This window comes from Notolabrus celidotus, chromosome 2 (assembly GCF_009762535.1).
Source record: "Notolabrus celidotus isolate fNotCel1 chromosome 2, fNotCel1.pri, whole genome shotgun sequence".
Classification (NCBI taxonomy): Eukaryota; Metazoa; Chordata; class Actinopteri; order Labriformes; family Labridae; genus Notolabrus; species Notolabrus celidotus.
This window is the reverse complement of record NC_048273.1, coordinates 5567535-5594531: the sequence shown is the minus strand read 5'-3', so window position 1 is coordinate 5594531 and position 26997 is coordinate 5567535. Positions and strand designations below refer to the sequence as shown.

General features: G+C 40.3%; 1 protein-coding gene across 1 annotated transcript in view; it reads right to left on the bottom strand.

Moving 5' to 3' along the window:
* Positions 1–26997, bottom strand: part of adamts10 (ADAM metallopeptidase with thrombospondin type 1 motif, 10) — a 64861-nt gene that overhangs the window by 17861 nt on the left and 20003 nt on the right. Inside the window, exons 7-16 of the mRNA XM_034700245.1 lie at positions 24442–24525; positions 19743–19888; positions 17458–17501; positions 17239–17344; positions 13518–13664; positions 11128–11269; positions 9327–9434; positions 8953–9098; positions 5840–5903; positions 4610–4712 (exon numbers count right to left, since the gene is read on the bottom strand). Coding sequence (XP_034556136.1) covers positions 4610–4712; positions 5840–5903; positions 8953–9098; positions 9327–9434; positions 11128–11269; positions 13518–13664; positions 17239–17344; positions 17458–17501; positions 19743–19888; positions 24442–24525 — 1090 coding nt within the window. The remainder of the gene's footprint in view (positions 1–4609; positions 4713–5839; positions 5904–8952; positions 9099–9326; positions 9435–11127; positions 11270–13517; positions 13665–17238; positions 17345–17457; positions 17502–19742; positions 19889–24441; positions 24526–26997) is intronic.

The window sequence follows — 26997 nt, the reverse complement described above, 5'->3', positions numbered from 1 at the left end:
GTGCTTTGAGTGGTCAGATGAGTATAGAAATGGCTTTATAGACACAACAGTGAGGGATGTAACACACAGGCACACACAGATTTACATTAGACTTTGTGTCAGACTGTTTTGATGACTTCTTTACCTGATTTGATTTAAGAGAAAATCATAACCCAATAGTTCTCATCAGATAATAACAAACATATCATTGTCCAGATTATTGGTATCATTTCAAGCCCAAATAGTATTTGATAATCACTGGCATCTATTCAGCAATCATACGTACTGCTATTTAATGCAGTTAGCTTTCTTCTTCTTCTGTTACGTAATGCGGTTAGCAAACAGCTTTAAGACGCTCTTTAGCCACTGTCTGGCAGGAATACCGTATTACAAACAGGCACCGGTGAAAACGGTGAAAAATGTTACTTTTAAAATGAGATAACTGATTTTTAATAAGTGAGGGAATATTCAAGGATTCAAAAATCTAGTCCCATCCTTATTCTGCAGTCATAGCTAAAGCAAACATCCTAAATTATATAATTGTTTGAGTCTGGGTTCCTGCAGAACAGCTGAATTATAGAACCTAACTTCAGCATCAAGCTGCCTGACCTTTGACCCCTGACATGAAGATCCTTAAAAACATTACTATGTTGACAGAAAACAACACGGCGTCAGATCTGTTTCTGTTTTTCGTCTGTATTAAACTGAGCTCTGCAACACAAGCTGTAACACTCGAGTAGTTTATAGTATGATGTGTCATTTTTACATGCGTGACTTGTTGCACGTCCTTAGCACATGTTCACATGCTTTCACAGAGTGCAGAGAGACAGAGGAGGATGAGAGAGAAAAAGCATCTGCAGGGGAGTGGGATTCATTTTGTAAGTGTTGACAACCAGAGAACAAGCAGCTGACTGTGATTAGGCTTCACTCGTACACATACAGGGGAAGCTATCGCTGAATGCTACTGCAATACGTGCATTCACAGATGCACTGCACTGAGGATGGGCCTATCGAGAAGCTGATACCAACAGGGTTTGTGGACAGGTTCTTACGACACGTTAAGATATATGAAATATGGACATTACACTGAATCCAAACAAGCAACAAAAGTTTACTTCCAGTCAAAATCCACGAGTTTCGGATTCAAAATAAATTTTGAGTCTCTATCATTTAATGTATATAAATATGTATGACATGCCTCCATCTTCTCTCACTGTAAAAGGCAAAATACTACCTCAATGGGGACCTTCATATTGTGCTGGTGAGAGGACGTAGTCTCTGTGACGTCACCCATTTGTTCCTGAAGCTGAGATTTGATGCCAATCGTCGGCTGTTGCCATATTGGAAATGCTGACTCAACCCTAACTTCGGTGGAGTTGAGGCGAGCTCTTAGGCCTTCTCACTTACAGCTACAGTGTTCCTGCCTGTCAGTCAAGTTAGCTGTGCCTCTAAAAATGCAAACTCATAATCTTGGTATCTTTTAAACCAGGGGTTCCCAAAGTGTGGGTCGGGACCCCCTGGTGAGTCCCGTGACACAAATGGGGGGTCGTGAGTTGTCTTCCAGAATGTTTTTTTTATCTAAAATTAGTACATTTTACCCATTATAGTAAAAAATACTGACAAAAATAGTAGCTAAACTTGAAATTAAACCTTGAAAATAGAAAAGGTAATGAGTTTTCTGCCTTTCTTTGTTGCCAGATGACTCCTAAGTTTAGGGTTAGTGAGCAGTTAATTATCAAAAGCATCAGTAGCAGCAGGTTCATTCATAACGGCACAGGAAACACAGACACATGCTCATATAGGTAGGGTCATTTTCTGCAGACCAGCTAAATGAAGCCACATTAAATCACTGAGGAACAGAGGGGGTTGTGAGTTTTTTGCACCTTTATTTTGGGGGTTGCGGGCTGAAAAGTTTGGGAATCCCTGTTCTAAAATGCTGAATTATGAAAAAATTCACCCCCTGTACAGTGTGTGCCGAAAGAGAAATGAGCTACTCAGACCCAAACCACCTTTTGAACCAGGCTGTAAACATGTTGATTTCTGCTGTAAAGATCATCTTCTTTGAATGGGTGTGTATGTGGTTTCTGGTGTTTCTGGAGTCAGCCTTATGTGGACCCTCGAGGAACTGTATTTGCTTGCTATCTAAGCAGCAGAGTCTACAGAGTAACAGTTTATTATACTGGCTTAAGAGAACACTCAGTTTTGGAAAGTTCAGTGACTCTGAAGTTCCTTCTCAACTCGGCTAATCATCTCATCTCTGCTAATTAAAAGCAAACTTCAAACTTTACACATATATTACCAGCATGACACACCATGTTAGAAAGAAAATGATCATGCATGTATTCTAATTTGGTAGTTTGACCCATGTTCCTTCAGTTATAAAGGAGGAGAGCAGCCTTAATGTCACTAGACACCTGTAAACACACACAAAGTACAATACGTTGTGCAGTTGCATGAATAAACCCAACTCCTTTCACTCTATTTTCCATCTTTGCCTTTCACTACCGGAACACACACACACGTACACACACACGTACACACACACGTACACACACACGTACACACACAGTTGCCAGAGGTCTTCCCCAAGCCAGCCAAGTGGTATATATCCTTCATTCATCTGTGCTGCTCGCCAGCAGCTCCACTTTTTGAGTGGCTGTTGACATCAGTCTGGTTCTGTGTTTGTTTGTGCTGGCAGAGCTGAAGCAGGTACAGTATGTGCTGAGAGAGAGAGAGAGAGAGAGAGAGAGAGAGAGAGAGAGAGAGAGAGAGAGAGAGAGAGAGAGAGAGAGAGAGAGAGAGAGAGAGAGAGAGAGAGAGAGAGAGAGAGAGAGAGAGAGAGAGAGAGAGAGAGGAGGGAGAGAGAGAGAGAGAGAGAGAGAGAGAGAGAGAGAGAGAGAGAGAGAGAGAGAGAGAGAGAGGGTACGTGCTGGCATGGCTAACAGATTAAAAGAAAATACATAGACTATGGAAAACTACAATTCCCATGGTGCCGAGCATTGGCAAGGTAGTCATGGCTTGCAGCTATACAAATGTGAAGGGTGTTGGAGCAGCTTGTTTAAAAGCTACAAATATCACCTCTCTTAACAAACTGTCTTTGGCTGCCTGAGCTGAGAGGAAAGTTCTGGTTCCTTTCATTCCTTTCTTTCTGTCAGGACAGATACGAGACACAGATTGCATAATTTTAAACTAAATGAAGTGTAAGAAGTGGAGAATAACACGAAGAAGAGTGCAGAGAGGACAACGAAAGAGAAAGCTGAGCAGGAGGACTGAAAGAGAAAGCAGGAAAGCTGAAATGAGAGTTTGAGGAGAGAGAGAGAGAGAGAGAGAGAGAGAGAGAGAGAGAGAGGGAGAGAGAGAGAGGGAGAGAGAGAGGGAGAGAGAGAGGCCTGCAGAGGACAGGGAAGGGGCTTGGCGGTGTGATCTGGCCCCAACACGGGGCAGAGTCTATGGCACTGTTCCTATTTTAACAGCTGCAAGGGATTTCCATTGTAAAATCAGCTGACTTGATGAAAGGAGCACTTGTTGCCTGAAGTTGGACTCAGCTGGCCAGCCATCTCTGTTAGCCATTATGTTTTTGGAGGGCTAGATTAAAGGCAGTTATGTCGTTGAAAGTATTTATCTTTTGCGTCTAGTGTAGTGCTCATCAGGAGCGAGGAATTCTCGCAAGGCATTCTGGGATGCATGGCTCTCTGCAGCCAGCATCTGTGGGCCAGACAAGGGAGAGTCTGCAGCTTCAATTCACTTTCTCCTGTGTCTCTCTCTCTCTGCACACAAACATGCACACACACCGCTCATACTCCTGACTTCTGTTCGTCTCCTGTCTTCAATTGTTGGCCGACATCTTCCTGTCTACTTTCATCTGTTCACCTTTATTATCATTCTCCTCCTCCCCTATTTTACTGATCTACTTTTATTTTAAAAGTCAACGTATGTCCATATTTGCTGTACTTAAACCTCTGTTCTTTGAATGCAAACAGCAGCTTAACATCCTCGTCCTGTTAATTTCTCATCCCTGAAGCCTGATGAATACTTCTATGTTGAATCTACACCGTGGCACACGCCACCCTGTACCTACATAGAAGCTGACGTACGTATCCTGATGTGCATCTCCTCAAAAAATGCTTCTACATGTTGAAACGCAGACTGCAAGCCCTGTGATTGGTCCACTGGGTAGCATTATATCTCCTGCATTTTCAACATTTACGGTCTTCTGCAAAAACTGAATCAGCAGCAGTACTTTCTGTCTTCTCTCTTTTCTTCTTTGCAATAATTGCAGGGCAGCTAATAAATGTATTCGCTCTAACTCCAACATGATACACTCAGATTCAGTCATCATTGTTTCCTTTGCATAAGCAGCAGAGAACACAGCAGGACTGGACTCTGCTGATTTGACTAGCACAGGAATCACATTTAGGCGGAGTATTGCAGCGCTGTAACGGACGAGAGTATGTAGGGCTCACGATGACGTAGGCCACTACAGAGTAGCCCCTGAGTAGAGTCAACCAACTCCCCATCAAACACGAGCTGACAGTGGTGTTCAGGGCAAGGACACAACCTTCAGATGAGATCCCTACTGAAAGAAGATTTAAAACAAATGAAGTTACGCAGAGATCAGTGACTCACTCACCCCCTCTGTACGGCCTCCAGGTGTAAAACTTTCCACGGAAAGAAACGCTGTCAAAATTAGAGCACTGAATCTCTCGGAAATCCCGGGAGCCTGGAGCACACTCCTGAAACACACACATATACATACAGAAAATACAAGCGCATTAATATGCAGTACACACACACACTACACAAACAAGTCACATACAATGGCTGCATATTTAGGTGATCTCTGTCAAATACTTTTTCCACGTTGTTTAAGATCTGAAGAGATCTTATGTGATACAATCGAACCATGCTGGAGTCTACTGGGCTCCAAAACTGAAACACCGAAATTGATGATTTCTATTTTAAAGATTATTTTGGGGCATTTTGTGCTTTTATTCACATGATAAGACGATGGATTGAGTAGGAAACTGGGAAGAGGATGGGGAATGACTTTCTGCAAAGGGTGTCAGATTGAAGGTTGAATTAAAAAAAAAATATATTTTTTTTTTCACTTCTTTTTATTAGACTCAGCCATCGCAACAAAAAAACAACAACGCATCCGTTAGACTCAGAGGCAGATCTTATGCACAAATATTAAATTAAAATAAATTAAATAAACAAGTGCAGAAAAGTAAGGATAAAATTTAAAATTAATAAATACAGACAAAATAAATAAACAAATATATAAAAAAAAATAATAATACAAAATAAATAAATACATAAATATAATCAAAAATAATAATAATTAGAATAATAAAATAAATTAATGGAAATAGATACAATAAACTTTAAAGAAAAATAAATTAAAAAATATATAAAAATGAAATACTACAAAATAAAAAAATACATATTAAAAATAAATATAATTCTAAAAAATGAAATTAATAAAAAAGTACAATAAACTTAAATAAAATAAATAAATAAATAGTTTAAACAAAATAAAAAAATGATGTATATCACAAATCAAGAAATGAAGCAACAGGTGCCCACCTCACCTGGAATACATCAGTTTTTAATGGTAATCTGGAAGTGATCCGAATTTAAATCTGAAACTAGGGCCGCCTGCTTTGAGGACTATAGTCTCTGTAACTACTGAGTTCAAGCAGCAACCCAAAATCAATGATTTCTGAATCACAGTTTTATTGTGTTCTATTTTTATCTCTAACATTTCAGAGTTGTTATTGATTTTTGCCATCCACTTTAATCAGATAATGACCAGTCAGTGTGAAATAATATGAATTATGATAACAGGTGATTTACTCACATCAATATTACAGGACCTGAAGCGCTTCCTCTCCCCCAGACAGTACTTTCCACCGATGGTTGGCCTACAAGAGAACACAGCGACAGTCAGTCCACTCAGTCACATCTGAATACACTTTAACCAGATTTAATCACATCTCATAACACAACACCAGCTCCTGATCTCTGCTCTGTCTGCCTCCATCAGTGTGTTTCTACCTCTGTGTCTCCCTTCATTGCTTTATTGTCACAACAACACCTCGACATTTGTGGAGAATAAAGCCGGTCGGCCACAGACAAACGGCTGCTTCTGCCAAACATTTAACAGAACGGCCAAAGGAGGAAAAGAGAGAAACAATGCTCAGAAATGAAACACAGGAAAACAGTTGGCCTCAGATTTGGGTCAATTCATTCTAAGTTTAATCATTTCAAGATGAGGGATCTGGTGCCCTGAGATTCAAACCTCAGTCTGCGAGTTGTTTGGTGATGATTCAGACTCTTATTTGAAATATCTTAAACACGGTATAAACCTTAGTGCTGCTGCTGCCTGCAGAAAGGGAAGACTCTCATAAGTTAACCAATGGACATCTTGTTTGCTGATACAAACTTTCCCATGTAATACACTACACTGCTGTGAACTGACTTCTATCTGTGTGTTGTGTTGCATCAAACTAACTTCCCTTTGTTTTAAAATAACAGCATACCTATAGATTTATTTTTATCCAGATCAGTCACTTCTTCTCATTTAACAGAGTCAGAATCTGAACATATATAGAGTTCAATTACTGGTCGGCCATCTTTGAAACATTCTCCACTATTTGTAGTTAGGAGATACAGCCTGACCTAATTATTGCATTATTTGGAGTTGCCCCCAGCTCCAGGAACACAGTGTGATGCCTTTCACCTTTCTGTCACTATTAGCTCGACTTTTAGTGGGCAGCGAGCGTAATTGCCCATCTCAAGCTTGAAAGACTCTATTAAGGGCTCAGTACACACAATTTTTAAAGTCTGGAAACCCTTCCTCTCTTAATCTCTTTCCTCTTTTACTTTTAGCTTCTAAACAGTGAACATTCTATCTGGGTTCCCTGGACCTCTACTCCCAACCTCAGGGTGTCTGCAAAACCCGCCCCCCTCTTTTTCTTGTATTTATTTATTAATTTTGCGGTCTTGTTTTCAGTCAATCAATCAATCAGACTTTATTTATAAAGCGCTTTTCATACAATGACATTGTAACACAAAGTGCTGTACAAGAAAAACAACTTAAAATAGAATAAATTAAGAAAAAGATCCCAGCCCCAGCCCGGACCCCAAACCCACCCCACAATCCTAAGGTTAACAACACAATATGCAACAAAAGTAATAAAAACAATAAAATAAATAAAAATAAATAAATAAAAAAATCTAAATAATTTGCTGAACGAACTGAGGAAACGCTCTCATGTTATCTTAATGAGGAAACACTTGAGGTAAAATAAGATGTTAAAACTCAAAACAGGAAATTAAAATCACCAAAGTAAAATACATTTCTAAGATAATAAAAGACTAAAATATTAAACCATTAAAAGAAAATAAGATGCTAGACTTAAAATAAATAAATAAGTAAATAAATAAATAAAGTAGAATAAAAGTGACTACATTTGAAATAGATAATAAATAAAACTGTTAAGAATAAAAATAAAACTTAATTAAAAGCAAGACTAAAAAGGTAGGTCTTGAGTTTGCTTTTAAAAATGTTTATGCTCTGTGCAGCCCTCAGATCCTCAGGCAGGGTGTTCCACAGGCGTGGGCCGTGATAATAAAAAGCTGGGTCTTAGTTTTTACGTTTGGTACAATTAAAAGTCCACTACCTGAAGATCTGAGGGCTCTCACTGGCTCATATGATAAAAGCAAATCTGATAAATAAGAAGGCCCAAGACCATTAAGAGCTTTAAAAACCAATAAAAAATAAAATCTATTCTAAAAGATTGTCCTGTCTTGCTTTGCTTTGCTTTAAATACATATGTTGTTGTATTTGTATATTTTAGTTGTACATCTGTTAGAATATTGGGCTTGGATTGTCTTGTTAAATTGTGTTTAATAATAATAATAATAATAATAATAATAATAATAATAATAATAATAATAATACATTTTATTTATAACACACTTTTAATTTCAGGAAATCTCAAAGTGCTACAGGCACACAGTAAAAAGGAAGGGAACAAACTTGAATAAAAAAAAAAAAAGCAGTACTTAAATTAAAGTAAGTTAAAAGCCTCTTTAAAGAAGAAGGTCTTTAAGTGTTTCTGAAAAGCATCCACGGTCGGTGGGGTCCTGAGGTGGCTGCATGGGCAGGGAGTTCCACAACAAACATGAAATGTACGCTTCCACGTGGTGCAGGCGTTTGTCGATCTTGTGGTTGATACATGTTGTGATGTGTGAATTAAATGTGGAGAAAAAAGTTAAATAAAAAGATTTCAAAAAAAATATAGAGAATAAATCCTGTTAGCATAACTTTATATGTAAAAAGACAGTTTTCTATAAGTGTACAGGATCTTTGTGTTGAAGTTTTGATGCTAAAAGTAAATATTCTGATAAGGAAACCAAGTTGAGGGTCATTTAATTGTCTAAGGATACTTTATTCATTCCTTTAGCAGCTACATAAGAGCAACATAGGGAGTGGGATCAAACCTACGACCTCTATCTGTGCATACACACATCTTATAGCTCAGCTTAAGCTAATATGAAGCCTATTTTGTCTGATTTAACATCTTTAACTTGATATCTTAAAAATACACTCAGAAAAAAATTACACATTTATTTATATTGAGGACGTTCTCTTTCCTGAGTACCTGAAGATGTGTGCACACCAGGTTACTGCAAAGACAAAGCTACATAACACTACAGACGTTTTATTCAGAGAAACATGAAGTGTGGATTTTGTTGCCCATCTTGTAGGATGTGCTCAGACCAGATGTGAAAGTATGAGCTCCCCTGATGTGATTGTGCTATTGTGTGGGATGAAATAAGCCAAACAAACTGAAACTATCATTAAAGCTTATTAATTAAAACATCCAAAGTATTTATTACAGTCTTGTCTATAAGGTAGAGTTTCTGATGCATTTGAGACCCTGACAGTAGAGAACCATGCTGTACCTGGGACTGTCACAATGTCGGATAGAAGAAGAGACTCCTCCTCCGCAGGTCCTGCTGCACTCCTCCCAGGGAGACCAGTGACCCCAGCCCCCATCTATGCCCTCCGGACGAGTCCCGTACACCACACACATCCTCTTGTAGCACCACTGCAGCACAAACACACATGCATGTAAACAATTTATGAAAAGACGCCCTGAGAATTCTTAGGTTTGTTTATCACAATGTAATGAAATGTCAAAACAATGAAACAAGGCTTAAGGGTGACTTTACTTCTCTGGAAAGGTCTATCCATATTGATATTTATTATAAAACATGCTAAACCAGCAGAACAACCTGTGAGAAGTCAAACAGCAGACAGTGAAATGATGAGTTACCCCTTTCTCTATGGTGTTGGTCTGACAGATGGTTCCCTCTGCAGCAGGAATGCTGCTGGTGATGCAACGGTTGCTCTTGCTCATGCACCAAAGTTCGCTGCAGACTTCCTGTGTGAGCGTGTAAAGAGGAATACTGACTTGGTTACTTTCTGTGAGTTTGTAATGAGACAAGTATGTAGCATGTAAACTGATGCCACACAACACAGCATTCACGGCCTAACCTAATTTGCAAAGCTTGTCCTTAGATGGCATTCCAGCTACATAAAAGTCAACAACAAATACTGAAGAGGCGGAAAAACAAAACAGAATTAGGCTTCATTTAAAATATTAAGAACTAAATATAAGAACTTAACAAGAATAAATAAGAAATGCATGTTATGTATCTCACCCCGATAGGGTGACTACCTGGCTACTAACTCCAGATACGTTGGCAAAAAACATTGATTAAAGATTATTTTATCAATCTAAAATTATTTATGTAAACAGTTTTTTTTATTTTAATAGTCCCAGTGATTCCATGTCAGTTATCGTATCATGGTGATGGATTCTTATCTGCCTGTTGCAGTCGATTTAACATGAAACTGTCCTCATACATCTCTCCTTCTTCTCTGAGCTCTGCGGTTCTCACACCTTTAAAAATAAACGAGGCAAATGTCTCAACTTTGGATCCAGTTTGAGTTTTACTCGTTTCTCCCCGCACAGAAAAAGCTGAACTAATAAGGATAAAGACACTTTTAAACTACATGAATAAAAACAGCAGAGAGGGAGAGAGAAAAGAAAGAGGAGAACAAAGCATTGAGAACGACAGCCGTATATCAGAAGATATAAGATCAGTGTTACGATATGAGAGCAGACACACTTGTTCCCCTCCCCTCTGTTCCCTCTACAGCGATGCCTCCAACACATGGTGGTTATGTTTTATTGTGTACATATGTTGTGACCATATAGTAGGGATCGTAATGAGTCTATAAAGCAGTGTGCTGTTCCAGATGTACATTCCCTCTGAACCCGGTACAATAAAAGTTGACCATGCAGTAAAGTGGATGCTCTTTGGCAAAGGTATTGCAAGATGTTCCTCACTGTGGGAGAAGCTGATATGAAGGAGAGAGCCAGAGGGGGAATAAAGAAAGAGTGAGATAAATGACGGAGATTAAGTCAGTCTAAACAGACAGAGGAGTAATGAAATGGTGCACAGTTGAGAACGCCTTACAAAGACGGCTGGGAATCTGTACTGATTCAAATCTAGAGGTTTGGATACCTGTATAAATTTAAAACATTAAAGGTATACTACCTCAAAAACATGACAAATATTTAGGGAGAACTTGAGAAACCTCAAACACTGTGACTCTGAAACTTTAAACTGGGATTATACTTCTGCAGAATGCAATTTACAGGAAGACCAGAGTCTCGGATAGACAGCATGATTATATGACATCACATAAAACAGAATAATGTGGGAATAATTCAGTGTAAGCTTTTCCTTGGTGTATTTGGACATAGCAGGCAATTTGAAACCCCTATAAAAAATCACAATCCTGGACAGTGTTCGGTGATGATAGTCTACCTGAGTGTTAGCAGGGTCTTCAAAGCATATTAGCTCAAGGAAGTTAGCAGAACTGCTAGAAAAAGGCCTTTATGATCCAAAAACAGACACGTCTAAAAGGTAATGCTTTCATTTGACCTTCTATCAAAGTTCTAATATGTGAATTCATAATATTGTTAAATCAAATTACAAGCACTGAGGCTTTTAGGTCACACCTTAGAACACAGTGGGATAAAAAGTGTAGACAAGAGAACTCACCGCATATTTACACTGTCGAGATCTGACGCCGTACTGAAAGCGGCACTGTTCGTCTGCATCGTAGGCCTGACCCGGGGCTGTGGTCGGGTACACAAACTCCTGCTTAGGGGGGATGTTGTTCAGGCAGGAACCCATACCTGAGCTGTAGGACACAAGAAGAAGAGAGGTATTTATACATGATATGATCAGTACAATAAGTATGATATGAGACGATATGATCAGTACGATACAATCAGTACGATACGATCAGTACAATATGATCAGTACAAAAAGTATGATACGAGACGATATGATCAGTACGATACGATCAGTACAATAAGTACGATATGATCAGTACGATATGATCAGTACAATAAGTACGATATGAGACGATATGATCAGTACGATACGATACGATCAGTACGATACGATCAGGTCGATACGATACGATCAGTACGATACGATCAGGTCGATACGATAAGATCAGTACGATACGATCAGTACAATACGATACGATCAGTACGATACGATATGATCAGTACAATATGATCAGTACAATACGATACGATCAGTACGATACGATCAGTACAATACGATACGATCAGTACGATACGATATGATCAGTACAATACGATACGATCAGTACAATACGATATGATCAGTACAATACGATACGATCAGTACAATACGATATGATCAGTACAATACGATACGATCAGTACGATACGATATGATCAGTACGATACGATCAGGTCGATACGATAAGATCAGTACGATACGATCAGTACAATACGATACGATCAGTACGATACGATATGATCAGTACAATATGATCAGTACAATACGATACGATCAGTACGATACGATCAGTACAATACGATACGATCAGTACGATACGATATGATCAGTACGATATGATCAGTACAATACGATCAGGTCGATACGATACGATCAGTACAATACGATACGATCAGTACGATACGATATGATCAGTACAATACGATATGATCAGTACAGTACGATACGATCAGTACGATATGATCAGTACAATAAGATACGATCAGTACGATACGATCAGTACAATACGATACGATCAGTACGATACGATACGATCAGTACAATACGATACGATCAGTACGATATGATCAGTAGGATATAATAAGTATGATAAGATACGATCAGTACAATACAATACGATCAGTACAATACGATACGATCAGTACGATACGATCAGTACAATACGATACGATACGATCATTACGATACGATCAGTAGGATATAATAAGTATGATAAGATACGATCAGTACAATACGATACGATCAATACGATACGATCAGTACGATACAATCAGTACGATACGATACGATCAGTACAATACGATATAATCAGGACGAAAGACACGATCAGTACGATACGATACAATCAGTATGATATGATCAGTACGATAAGATACGATCAGTACGATAAGATACGATCAGAACGATAAGATACGATCAGTACAATCAGTAGGATACGATACGATATGGTCAGTACGATATAATCAGGGCGATGCGATCAGTACGATACGTTCAGTTTGATATGATCTGTACGATACGATCAGTGCGATACGATCAGTTTGATATGATCAATGTGATACGATACCATCAGTAATATATGATCAGTACGATATGACACGATCAGTAAGATATTGTACGATACACTACGTTACGATATGATTAGTGCAATCAGTACGATACGCTACAATATGATATGATACGATCAGTACGATAAGTACGATACCATACCATACCATACCATACAATAACATACATTTTATTTTACCCCTGGGGAAATTTTATGAGACTCAAGTGCTGCATTAATTAAGCTGCAAGCTCAAATAAATGAGAACAATAGAAACAAACAACATGTAAACAAAGCACATTTCCAATGAAACCAATCAACATCTCACACATGTTCTAAATCAAACACAACAAACTTATAGTGAAACAAGTAAAAACATCATGGGTTGTTGCATAACTTATAAATCCTCTGAGACTAATGTACACCACATGAACTCATGTTCTACTTACTTTGTTTGTTCTGACAGTACGGGTTAGTGTTTCAAATTGTGATTGTTTAAACTGATTTATTGTTTTTGTGATTGATTAGATTGTTTTTTTTAATGTTCTTGTAATCTCGACAAAATAAGAGAAACCTCAACATCCCAGAAAAGTAAAGTTTGAAATGAAATGAAAAGAATTTTTCCTTCAAACTGTCAACAGGCTCACATTTAATCTGAGATCCATCTGTTCATCGAGTGTTCCTCTGACCATCAAAAATGTTACTATGACTTCCGCGTGAATGGCTCTATCTCTAACCTCTAATTACCAACTTATTTGTGGTGTAGCAGTTATCTGATCAGCTGACTCACTCCAGGAAGCTGGTGATGTAATCCCGGCTGCAGGGCGACCAGATGAAGGGGTTTGTCTTCATGGTGATGTGGTCAGCCATCAGCTTGGCGGTCTCCTGGCTGCGAGGACCACAGGCATTCCCCATCCCGTCATGGTTCATCCCAAACCTAAGGCCCGTGATGAAACAGTGACAACATTTAGAGGCTGTGTGGACTGTTAATTCTTCCTGCAGAGAGACCGCAGGAAAAGAGATCACTGTGGATAACCTCACTCTGAAAAAGCAGACATGCTGTGGTTTGGTTGGCAGGAGCGGGATGATGGTTCAGAAGTTTGTCTGACAGAATTCATTAGATGAGGATAAATGAGCTTAACAGCGAATCATAAACCTGCTGACTATTTATTTATTCAACCGTATATTTGACAACACCAGTAGGCATTGCTGAAGTTAATTAAAGTGCAGCTGATGCAGGTATGTAGGAGGAATTCGCAGTCCTTGTCCCTGGTTAGGCTTTTGTAAGATGAGGCACATGACACCTTAAACAGAAACTTGAGGTTTGAGGGCTTTTAAGAGAAGCAACGACTGTCAATTTAATAAATCTCAATAAAATGTACATGCATACGTTTCATGCCAGATAGATAACAGCAGGTATTATATTTGCACTGGCTATTCTCCCTCTTTCATGTCCTCACACACGTGTCAGGGATCAACAGCGGTCATGCATATGAAGCGGTGACTCTGAGACTGTAGAGGAGAATTTAATAACCCTGGTCTGAATCCCAGATCCAGATCGATCGTGGCTGATTTGCTCTTTAACTGAGGCTGAAACACAAAATGTCCCTGAAGGACTCCCTGAGGTGTCTCATATGTCTTTTCATGTGTTTTGTTTTGAGATGATCCCTCCCTCCTCAGATTACATCTCCAGATCTCCGGAGAGATTTTATGTAATCTCGATCTCCATGAGTCATTTCCATCTGTTGAGAACGTGTTAATAGTTGTATATTTTCTTTCCATTGCTCTAGTTATGTGTTGAATTAGTTTATTGAGGGGCTGGTGCAGCACCTGGTGATGCTCCTGCTTTTTATATCTATCTGGACCTCCTGGAAGCTCCAGAAACTGTTTTACTCACTTAGCAACAAGCAGTTTGTCTTCCTGAAGGCCGTATATCTGTCATGAATCCAGTAAATCAAGAGAGGTCACTGATTTTATCCCTGTAATGAGCACTCAGGGAGCACAGGACTTGCTCAAAGTAATTGAGTGTCCCATTGCATTGTGTCCGACACAGACCTGAGAGGTATTTATACAGATGGTTGATCCTTCAGTGTCCTGATGACGAGCACAGGAAGACTTTAAGCACCTGGACCACAAGGTTTCTTAGTGACTGGACACAGTGTGCTGATCAGTGTCGTAGGTCTTTGTATTGATAAGTGTATAATTCTTTCTTTGCCTCAACACGGTCGACAATTCCTTTTAATGGCTTTGTGAAATGTTTGACATCATGGTGCAGATTAAACACAGCCGTGTTTGTGGTGACAAACTATGAGAGAAGTGACTCAGTGGAAGAGACTCGAACTGCTACAGTGTGTCTCCAAAACGCCAAATAGACATCTGTTTCTGAAGCCCTGTTTTGAAGCCAATCGTTGGCGGGTGCCATATTGGAAATGCTGAACTCAACCTAACTTCTGTCGAGCTAGTGTGAGGTAAAGAGGCGGGCTTTGAGCGTCTTCGCTAACAGCTACAGTGTTCCCGCCTGTCAGTCGAAACACCTGTTCCTCTAATTATTGAAAACTTGTAATCTTAATATCTTCTAAACTAGGGGTTCCCAAACTTCTCAGCCTGCGACCCCCAAAATAATGGTGCCAAAGACACGCAACCCCCAGTGTCCCCCAAGATGATTTAATATGGCTTCATTTAGCTGGTCTGCAAAAAATTAGCCTACCTCTATAAGCATGTAGCTGTTTCCTGTGCCGTTATGAATGAACCTACTGCTACTGATGCTTTTGATAATTAACTGTTCACTAACCCTCAACTTAGGAGTCATCTGGCAAAAAGAAAAGCAGAAAACTCATTACATTTTACATTTCTAAGGTTTTATGACAAGTTTAGCTACTATTTTTGTTGATATTTTTTTACTATAAATGGATAAGATGTACTATTTTTAGATTATTTAAATTAAGAAAAAACATTCTGGAAGACATCTCACGACACCCTATTTGTTCTCACGACTCCCCAGGGTGTCCCGACCATAGACTGTAAAAATTATGGACTTAGTATCCGTGACGTCACCCATCTGTTTCTGAAGAGCTGTTTTGAAGCCAATCGGCTGCGGCAGCCATATTGCTTCTGTCGAGCCAGTGTGACGTAAAGAGGCAGGCTTTGAGCCTCCTAGCCAACAGCTGCAGTGTTCCTGCGGGCAGCTGTGCCTCTGATTGGAGGACTAGTAATCTCAATATCTTCGAAATTGCCGAATTAGAAAAAAATTCACCCCCCTCACAGTGAGAGGACATCGAGAAATGAGCTATCCAGACTACACTCATCTTTTGTACCAGGCTGTAAACATGTTTATTAATGCTGCAAAGATCGTCTTTTTCCCATTCATGTGTATGTGACTTCCGGTACTTCCAGAGCCAGCCTCTAGCGGATCCTCGATGAACTGCAGCTTTTAACACTTCCGCATTGACTCATATTTTTAGACCGGAGGTTGCCGCTTGGTCCCGACCCATACTTTGGGAACCCCTGTTCTAAGCATTCACGTTATGAAAAAATTTATCTCCTGAACAGTGTGTGCTGATAGAGAAATTAGCTATCCAGACTTAAATCATTTTTTAACTTGGCTGTAAACATGTTTATTTCTGCTGTAAAGATCAGCTTTTTTGAATGGGTGTGTATGTGGTTTCCGGTACTTCTTGAGTCGGCCCCAAGTGGACACACGAGGAACTGCAGATTTAAGCACTTCCGACATGGATTCATTTCTCGTGGCCGGAGGTTATGGCTTGGTACCACTACACTTTTTAAATCTAAAATATGGGGCACGGGCTTGGCCTATGAAGTCGTGCGCCCATGTAGCTCGTGCTCAATTCCAGCCTGCAGACCCTTTCCCCCCACTCTCTCATCCAGTTTCCTCTCCTGTCTAAATAAAGGTGTAAAAGCCCAAAAATAAAATAAAATAAAGTAAATACATAAATACATCTTACATGAAGGAACATGAATTCCCTCCCCATGATACCTCACAGCCATGACTTCTGGTGTTGCTGTCACCGAACCAAAGCTGTAATTTTTCATGGTAATGGGACCAAAATCCTCTTTCTCTGAGTTAATAACCCTAACATGCAGACAAACAGCTATTACAACTTAACTGGTAAAATGGACAGTTTTCTCATGGGTAAGAATGCAGTCAGACGTGGACAGACAGAGATGTCATGTGCAGCTGCAGTCTGCACACCAGAAACCAGAACAGGGTAGTGGTTGTAAAACAAAAGGAGTATTCTTTAATAAGCAGGTGAATCACTTTTGAACGACGGCCATTGGCAGTAAAACACTGCTAACCCAACCAGGAGTTACATCCATATTTATTTGTAAAATAGCAACCCGGAAAGTCGCTGGATTGGAATCCCATTATCTAAGATTTAAAAAGATTTGTGCTGGATTTATAAAAAGACAAACAGGTCCAAAAACTTTTAGAGTGTGTGTGTATGTGTGTGTGTGTATGTGTGTGTGTGTTTGTGTGTGTGTGTGTCACTCACGTGTGGCCTATCTCATGGGCGATTGTGAAAGCTGTTCCAAGGCCGATATCCTCGTTGATGCTGCAGCTCCTCTCTGGCTCACACATCCCTCCCACAGGAGCCAGACCTGTCGCACACACACGGGTTAAGACTTGGTTTAACAGGTCGTATGGTTATGTGTCAGTTCGGTTTAGTGCTTGTGTTTTAGGTTTTATGTTTGTGTGTGTGTGTGTGTATTACCTAAGGTTTCACAGGGCTTGTTCTTCTGGATGCAGATGTCATATCTGGATATAGGAAGGAAACAATCAGGTGAATACTTTTAAGAGTAGGCTTCAAACTTTCCTTTTTGATGAAGCTTATAGTTAGAGCTGGCTCAGGCTTGGACCAGCTCTTAGATATGCTGCTATAGGCTTAGACTGCCGGGGGAACTGGCGCACTGACACACTGGGATCCTATCTTACCCCCTTCCCCCCAACCCCTTCATCACTTACTTTAACTCTTCCTATCCCATTGAAAGTTACTAACCATAGACCTTTCTGGAGTCCCTGAGCTCCCTTGTCTCGTAGGTTCCTCTGAGCTGCCGTAAGACAGTGGACGTTGATATGGACGTGCTGGACTCCAGAGGCAACAGCTACTACTACTCGTCTCATCACTATCACCGCTCCCTCTCTCTCTTATTCTCCTCTATCCGTCTTTCCAGACCCAACTTGGTCTCAGCAGATGGCTGTCTAACATGAGTCTGGTCCTGCTGGAGGTTTCTGCCTGTTAAAGGAAGTTTTTCCTCGCCGCTGTAACTAGCTAAATACTGCAATGTGCAATGCTCATGGTGGATTAAGATGGGGTCAGACAGTATTACCGTCTTGAAGTTGGGTCTGTTCATAATTTGACACAGAGTGGTCTAGACCTCCTATGTTTGTAATAAATACAATAAATAAAATGAATAAATCAGAAGCAGCATCTTCCAATAAACCCATCATATACTAATCACTCTCCCACATTCAAACAGACAGATATGATGCTCTTGACATGGATCTGCTGTACATTCACAGCTGATGACAGACGTGCTCACACAGTGATAGCAGACAGATTAAGACAATAGCAGGAAGTCATGTTCAGTCACTTTAGTGTCATCTGTCTGGACCGTTTCCATCCTCTGCTTGATAAAACCTGTCCCTAAACCAAAGTGTTCCCACAACCACGACCACGACCACGACCATGACCACGTCTCACTGAGCAGACACTCATCCATCTGTGCATGTTTTCACTCCTTCTCTTATATAAGCTCATAGCGAATTCTGTGAGACAGAACGGGAAAGCATTCGAGGTATTCAGACGACTCTGACCAAACCATGCTTGTGTTGTTTGCAGGCGCACATTCCTCAGTCAATAGCATCAGTGTTTTGTGTGCTTAACATGCATCTTCCTCTGTTGTCTGCTTTTTTTTTTTCACCCAGCGGTTTCAGCAACCGAGGGAGCAATACGAATATTACTCAAAACTGAGACTTGCTTTGATTTCTCTTCTCTTTCTCGTCCTCTTAGCGTGTCTCTTCTGGGCTGCTTTCTTCAATAAACTAAATCTGTCCACTCCCTCCTCATATCTCTCTTTTACATTTTCTCTCCAGATGCTGAGCCGGGCAGAGCGGCCCCAGCTATCGTCACCAGACAGGACAAGATACAGTCTAACTCTCTCTGACTTGGCTTGATGAAAACGTATGAAGACAGGGGCTGGGAATGTGAGAATCCTGCACTGAGGAAGCACAGATTTAACCCTTATGGACAGAATACCGAAAAACAAACTTCACATATTCATGCGTTTTGAAAAAAGTGACAGGAGGAGAGGTTTGTTGTTGTACATACTCCACAACTCCAGAGACAGTCTGTACTAGATATACACTACAGGTCAAAAGTTTTAGAACACCCCCATTTTTCAAGTTTTTTATTGAAAATAATGAAGTTCAATGTCTTATTGTGCTCTGAAATGAAAATGTGCACAAATAAACATTTGAATTTCAAAAATAAATCATGGAATCAATTCATAAACCAAAATGTATTCAAAACTTTTGACTCATCAAAGTAGCCACCTTTGGCACCTTTATTCTGGCCACTCATTAAGCAGCACATTACTTTCTGCATTACAAGACTGTTCAAATATTGCTCACGACGGTATGGTACCACAGTGTGTTCCAACACTACTTTTATGCAGACAAAGGAGGTTGTAAGTAATCATGGAAAGCTGGGACACCTGTAAGAATTGGAATCACCAACTTTCAAGGCTTGACCCAGTTCTTGTTCACTGAAAAAGGCCTTTTCATATAAATCTGAAATGTACATTATTTTTTCACTTTTGGGTGATCTTACCCTTTTTTTGTGTTTACCTCTGGCAGTTCCCCACTTACTTTTGTATCACTTCAAGCTATTCAATGGACGTGAACTGCTTGGATTTTAATAAAAAAAAGTGGAAGAATTGGGGTGTTCTAAAACTTTTGACCGGTAGTGTGTGTGTGAGACAGGTTTGTGTTTCTCACCTGGTGATAAGCACAGCTGTGTCATGGTGAGCGATCCCGTTGTCTGGTATGGCGTTGCCGTAGCTGCTCCGGTGCTGGATGGTTTTCTGCCACTTGCAGAAGCTGTCTAAAGACTTCCCAGCGTGGTGGTTGATCTCTAGTGTTGGCTGGAGGACGAACAGGAAAGGAAGCATAAAGTCAAATTGAGAAAGAAACTGAAGTAAATAAAAGTCTTAAAACCCAACGATGATGAGAGTTATTAGATTAGATTAGATTAGAAAATCTTTATTGTCCCCAAGGGGCAATTTGTGTTGCAACAGCAGTCCACACATCCTATACATACAAGCAATACACACAACAACAAACACAAGTTCACAAATCAATTAAAGTGCATCTTCATTTAACTTAACCCCCGTGGATGACATCATTCTTCCTGTGCATGAGACCAAGGTAAGGTCCTACAGCTTGTTTAAAAGCCCAACAGCTGAGGGCACAGATGATCTAAGGTATCAGTTCGATCTTGCCCTCCTAGTTTAAGTGAACCTCCTCCCTGTTGGCAAAAGTCTAAACTCTGAAAAAATGGGGTGGTGAGGGTCTTCAAGGATGGCCTTTGCCTTCTGAGTGGCTCTCACTTGATAGAGATGGCCAAGATTATTAAGATTAGTACCAAACCAAGAGATCATTGTAAAAGTTAAAATAGACTCCATAAAAGATGAATAAAAGTGATCTGTCAACATTAAAACTCCTGAATAAAGCTTCACAACGATACGTTACAATAAAAGGTTATTCTAGGGTAAACAAATGAGAGATTTCAGCTATCATGTGATAGGCTCAACAATGCTATGATAACCTACTTCCAGTCTTCCTGTATTGTGTGTTCGAGGCTATTTTTCCACTCTGGTATGTTAGTTTTGTGACACTATCTTAAAAAACTCAATATCAGCAAATATGCAGGCACATGCTTCAGCGGAGAGCGGCTTTGTTTGAGGCCGGATCAGAGCGAAGGTGCTTTCTCGTATTATGAGAGCGCAGAGAGGAGACGGGGAGGAGGGAGTGCTCTGCTGGCCACAGCTGGCGAGAACTCGTAACCCTGGAATGCATGTGGTGACATAACTAGTAATTGTCTCATCCCGCAGTCCCTCATTTCTGGGTCCACTGCTGGCCTGATTTTTTTTTTTATTCCTTATTTTCCAGGGACAGTTTTGCTGTTTTCAGACCTGGAAACCAGCAGCAGAACCGCTGGCCAAGACTACTCTCAATCCTGTCCCAACCTCAGCCTCGACGGACCGTGGAGAAAGAATAACAACACTAATGCTGCCCACCGCTAATGATCCTAACATTTACCTCTTTACGCTGTCAGGCGGAGAACACATCCGAGCAGTAAATTCAGAGCTTATTTTGGTGCAGTATTAAAAGTATGAATCATAAATGTTCCCTAATAAGACAGCGACGGAGGAAACCTCAAAGCCGTCCTGTCTTTAAATGCAGAATGATTCATCCGTCAGACTGTCAGAGGGTCACGATTACTATGAGGTCGACCGCAGTGTCTCACCACAGGCTGCTAATAAGGTCAGTTACAGATGGCCCAGTCATCTCCTGGGCTATACGGAGGTCAAGCACTTTTTATGAACTGAACGCCTGCTCTGTGGTCGGCTGTGGATTTTAAATCTGTGCCCCTTCTACCCTCTGCTTAGTTACTCAAAATGTAAAAGGAGAGTCTGCAGCCAAGCTAGCCGCTCTGTGAGGCTGAACACAGCGACGCTTTGAGACGAATGCAAACATTCCTACAGGGACAATGCTTGAATGCTGATGTTTAGTAGGTTCACTGTTTCCCATGTCAGCCTTCCCACGCCCCTTTCAGGCATGGAATGCACATGAATGTTCATGACATTGTGATTGGTCGGGTGATGACGGCATCCCACTGCTCGCCTCAGTTATCAGTATATTAAGTGAGTAATATCACTACAACTCTTCCTCCTCCTTGCACTACCCAGCCACCCTAACCCTCCTCAATTAAATCAAACGAAGAAGAGAGTCTAACCCAGTTTATTACCCGGCTTTCTTAGTGATCGTCCGGCTGTGTGAGATGCTTGACTCTGATTGGTCAAAACCCCTTGACAATGGTTATTAACTTTCACTAACATGAGCAACACCAGAGGTAAACTGATCACACGTCATGTCAAATTAATCCGCAGAAAAGAGTTCCAGCACATTTAGCTTCTGCTTGTTGACACCATAGACCGTAAGGTGAGGTAAAACCGTTCAACGTCACTGGGACTGGTTTTTTTAGAAACTTCATACATAAATCAATAAAATAATCTCTTTCCTGCTTCTGTGTTAATATCACTACAACTCCTCCTTCTCCCTGCACTACCCAGCCACCCCTACCCTCCTCACTTAAATCAAACGAAGAAGAGATTCTAACCCAGTTTACTACCTGGCTTTCTTACTGATCCTCCGGCTGATTCTGATTGGTCAAAACCCCTTGACAATGGTTATTAACTTTCACTAACATGAGCAGCGCCAGAGTCAAACTGATCACACGTCATGTCAAATCAATCCGGGGAAAAGAGTTCTGGCACATTTTGCTTCTGCTTGTTGACACCATAGACCGTAAGGTAGGGCTGGGCGATATGGCCTAGGAATAAAATCCCCAATTTTTTAACAAAAAACTAAATTTACAATTTTAATCGATTTTGTGTTTTTTCTCCTGAAAAAAGAAAACTACAAATGACTAACAACAAGTTTTGATTTAATTATATCAATCAAATTTGACAAAGGCAAACTGAATTTCCCCTTAAAGGTACAGCATGCAGTACATATTGACAGAACAGGCTTGGTAGGAATGGGAAACAATATTCATTGCACTGATAGTCTTTTTTTGATGGTAAAAACTTGACAAATGGAGAAAATCTAGATTTCCTTTTTTTTTTAAATTGCCTGAAACCAAAAATGTGAATTAATCTATTTAATCAATTTATCGTACAGCCCTACGGTAAGGTGAGGTAAAACCGTTAGCTTCCATTTGCATCAAAACAATGTGGCTAGAACGCTACGGACATTTTCATATTGGATCCCGTTCAGCAATATGATCAAGGAGAGGAGCAGGTGAGAGAAACTTTAGGTTAGCGATCTCTACAAAGAAACTTAAACCATGAGCGGTGGTGATGATAGCAGCAGGGTTCAAAGTTGAGACATTAGTTTATTTTTAAAGGTGTGTGAAACGCAGAGCTTAGAGAAGAAGGAGAGCTGAATGAGGACAGGTTCATGTTCAATCCACCGAAACAGGCAGAGAAGAATCCATCACCATGGAATGATAACTGACGTGGATTCAATGGGACTATTTTTTAAAAACTGTACACATAGATCAATAAAATAAACTTTTAATTCAGGTTTTTGCCAACGTATTTGTATCTTGAGTCAGTATGTGTTTTTTAACTTACTGTTGCTTGCTTGTGTTGTGTATTCGTTGTGTTCATCTGTTGCTCAGTCTATACGTTGCCTCATTTGAATTGCATGCAGCTAGTTTAATGATTGGTAGTCACTGCCTGATGCAAATATGTACAGCACTGTTAACTGTTGTCCTGTTGTGTCTGCATGTGTCTTCTTTAACATTTCCTCATTGCTGCTTCCTGATTGTCTTGCTCCATGGACACTTTCTCAAAGTCATATCATGTCCTTATATAGCTTTTAGTCATTTTGAATCATATGGTGCTATTTGTACTTTTCTTTTCTTCTCTTTTTTGTTTGTTTATTTGTTTGTTTGTTTGTTTGTGTTTTGGTTTCTCCTCTACTTTCTTATTTTGATTTTATTTTACTCTATTTGATCTTTGTTTAATCTTGATCTTTTTATGGAGCCTTTTTAACATCTGGCAAGGGACTACGGATGTGAACTAGCCTTTTGGCTAACTCTGGCATATTTACAGAAGTGTTAATTAATATGTATGGTCCTTTTAAATAATAAATAAATAAATAAATAAATAAGTAGCCGTGTAATACATGTCGGGGTCTTGTCTCACCCTGTTGGGATTCTGTTTCCCTTAATTAACCACCTGCTAACCATACATTATCCTTTACATGTATTTGCTTATAATTCAAAAAGCATGACCTAATAAAAATATATTCTTCACATGAATGTGTCTGCCATATTTCATGACTAACTCATTTTGCTATCCATAAATCTGTTTATCTAAATTTAGTCCAGACATATGACCTCTTTGAATCTGGTGAGTGTTTACCATCCCTGTTTTTGATTGTGGCTTAAACCCGACACATGTCGATTAGTGAATCATGAAACAGATTAACACACTTAAGTTTTCAACATCAGCATCTAAATCTAACTTTGTACCTTTCTCCACCCTGGACGTGCGTCACAGCGACAGTCAGTCCCTGTTCAGGAGCAGGACAGCCACAAAGCAGCTCTGTCTGACAGGTACAAACCCCCCCTCATTTCCTGACTTTTCCGTCTTTCCTCACCAATCTCTCTCTTCCTCTCCGCCTTACATCGTTCGTATCCCTTTCATTATAGCCAAGACCCACTTAAACTCCCAGACTGTACTGGGAACGGCAGAGGAAAAGACCCGAAAGCCAATAATTTAACACACACAAGGAGCTCATAGATGCTGGTCAGAGAAGAGTTGTGTGCAGGTAATGAGAACAAGAACAGATGGACCTACACAGAGGAGATGGTTTGTACAACTTCTATCGGTGCTTGATTTACCTGGTCCTCCATGAGCAGGATGAGCCGTGTCACCACGATGTTGACTGCGTTCCCCAGGCTAGAATCCTGGAACAGTTTGGCAACCTGACCTCCAGGGAAACAAGAAAAGACCAGTCTTAAAAAAACAGCAGAAGCACGTAGACACTTGAGCTGAGACGACACTGTAAACAGACAAAAGAGCAACTCATCCACTTCAAAACACTCCTGGAGAAAGCATTCATGTCATGCCTCTACCAATCAATCTGCAGCTTTACCCAAACTCTTAACATATGACACAGACTGCTCTGATCGCCTTGTACAGTCACCAGAGGTAGAAATCATTATTAAAGAGTTAAAGCACCAACTGAAGTACAACAGACGAGACTAAAAGCCACCACTCGCTCTCAGACACTTGTCATTACTGCTGTCTGGCGTAATTAGGGCCTACTTTGCTCTGCACCGCCGAACAGATGCTGCTGGTTTCTGCAATTCTATAACACTCACACATTCAACCTGCTTTTGTAACAATGGCAGCTGACCAACCCGTCATTAAATACATTCCTAACACGTGCGTGCATGGCTTTTGAAGTGATTAAAACAGTGTGCAGAGAGATCCCCAGTGACAGAAATAGTGCAGATGATGACACACAAGCTAAGCCCAGGTGACTGAAACATGTGTCCTCCCCCCGGAGAAATCAAAGTAGGTCAATAGATTTGTTCTTCTCCGTCACTAAGCATTATTCATGCAACCCAAAATAACCTGAAACGTCATCGATTTCACAAGAACTTTGTTTTTTGGACACATTTTGGACAAGAAAGTGAATGCACTTTTAATTCTCTCATGTTTTTTATTATTGTCATCTCTGTTAAAGACTACAGTATGTCTCAGTTGACTCTACACTGTAAAAATGAAAACTTAAAATTGTTGGCCTGAAAATTATTTTTTGTTTAAAGGTGCAGTTGGTAGGAATGGGGTAAAAACTAAACTTTTTTTGTGCTGGGTTTGGAAAAAAAGTCTTAAAGCCCATCGGTACTCATCAGCATAGATATAATAAAGAGTAGACGCCGCATCGACCGCTACTACCTATTGGCGCTGACGAGCCGTGGGGCCGCCATCTTGGTCCGGTCACCCGCTCCACTCAGTGAAATCTGTTTGGCAGGCGCAATTCAGTGTCAGCGCATTTAATCAATCATAACTCGCTGAATACTAAACTGATTTTCATGCAGGGTTTTTTTTCTGCAAACGTCATACATGTAGGTATGATACAGGACACATGGTTCAGCATATTTTAATATTCATAGTGGGCTTAACAGTAATAGAATATTCTGATATGTGATGTATGATCTGGCATCTTGAAGTCTCTGCTGCTTCAGTTTACGTTTACAGGTAGGATCATGGGTAGGATGACCGGACCAAGATGGCGGCTGTATTTCTTGCGCCCCAGCAGCCAATGCGGCGTCTACTCTTTATATGTCTATGCTCATCAGTCATTGAAGTAATTTGAGATTATGGCGAAATCTCTGTGTTTTCCAATGCCTTCGTATCAAGCAATGTTATTATTCCCCTCGTTCCCGTTATCACGGACCAATCAGAGCTACTCTCCGACCCTCTGTCCTGATTGGTCGAGTGGTGGCCCCTACTAGGTCGTCCTGATTTGCTGGGAAGCCGGCACTACTTCCTCATAGAACACGCACGAAAAGTAGAGAGGAAATCTGGTGAGGAGGTGTAGCGTTGACATTCGAAATCTCTCTCTGAACGGATGTTTATATCACGACTACCAACCCCAGCTTTAAGTCAATCAAAACATGTTCCATTTTGTTGCAAACTACATCAAAGTAGTTATCTCAACTACCTGTATTAAGTGTGTTGTGTAAAGTTGGTCTCATTTCATAAGTTAGGTTGGCAGAACTTGAGATTATGGGTTTGAGGCTAGACTATATTATTTGAGTATGCTTCAGGCAAAGAACAGGGTCTCCAACTCAAATCTACAGGGGTCTTCTGCACTTTCAATCTCCAACATGTGGCGCCATCTCTCCTGTCCTGTGTGGATTTTATCGCCCTAAAGGTGTTTGTTTGAGTATTGCATTGAAACTCTAACTTCACAGTTGGTCAATTGATGGTGAGTTGATTACCGGTAAATGGTAAATGGACTTGTACTTATTCAAGCACTTTTACACTACTCGTCACGTTCACCCATTCATACCCATTCACTCACTGATGGTAGAGGCTGCTATGTAGTGAGGGACCATCAGTATTAGCTTATCTCATTAGTTCACATTCACACACCTCTGAACAACAGAGGGAGCAATTCAGGGTTCAGTGTCTTCTCAAGGACACTTCGGCGTGTGACTGCAGGAGCTGGGATCGAACCGCCAACCTTCCAATTGATAGACGACCGACTCTACCCACTGAGCCACAGCCGCCTAATGTAACTTTAATTTGTTTAGTAAATTAGTTTAATAAGGCATGGTCATTACCAATAGTTAGCCGCCTTGAACATTAGCTAGCTACGTTGCGAGTGGGAAAACGGTGCAGTAACGTGCAGTAACAAAGGGACATTTTCTGAACAAACAATA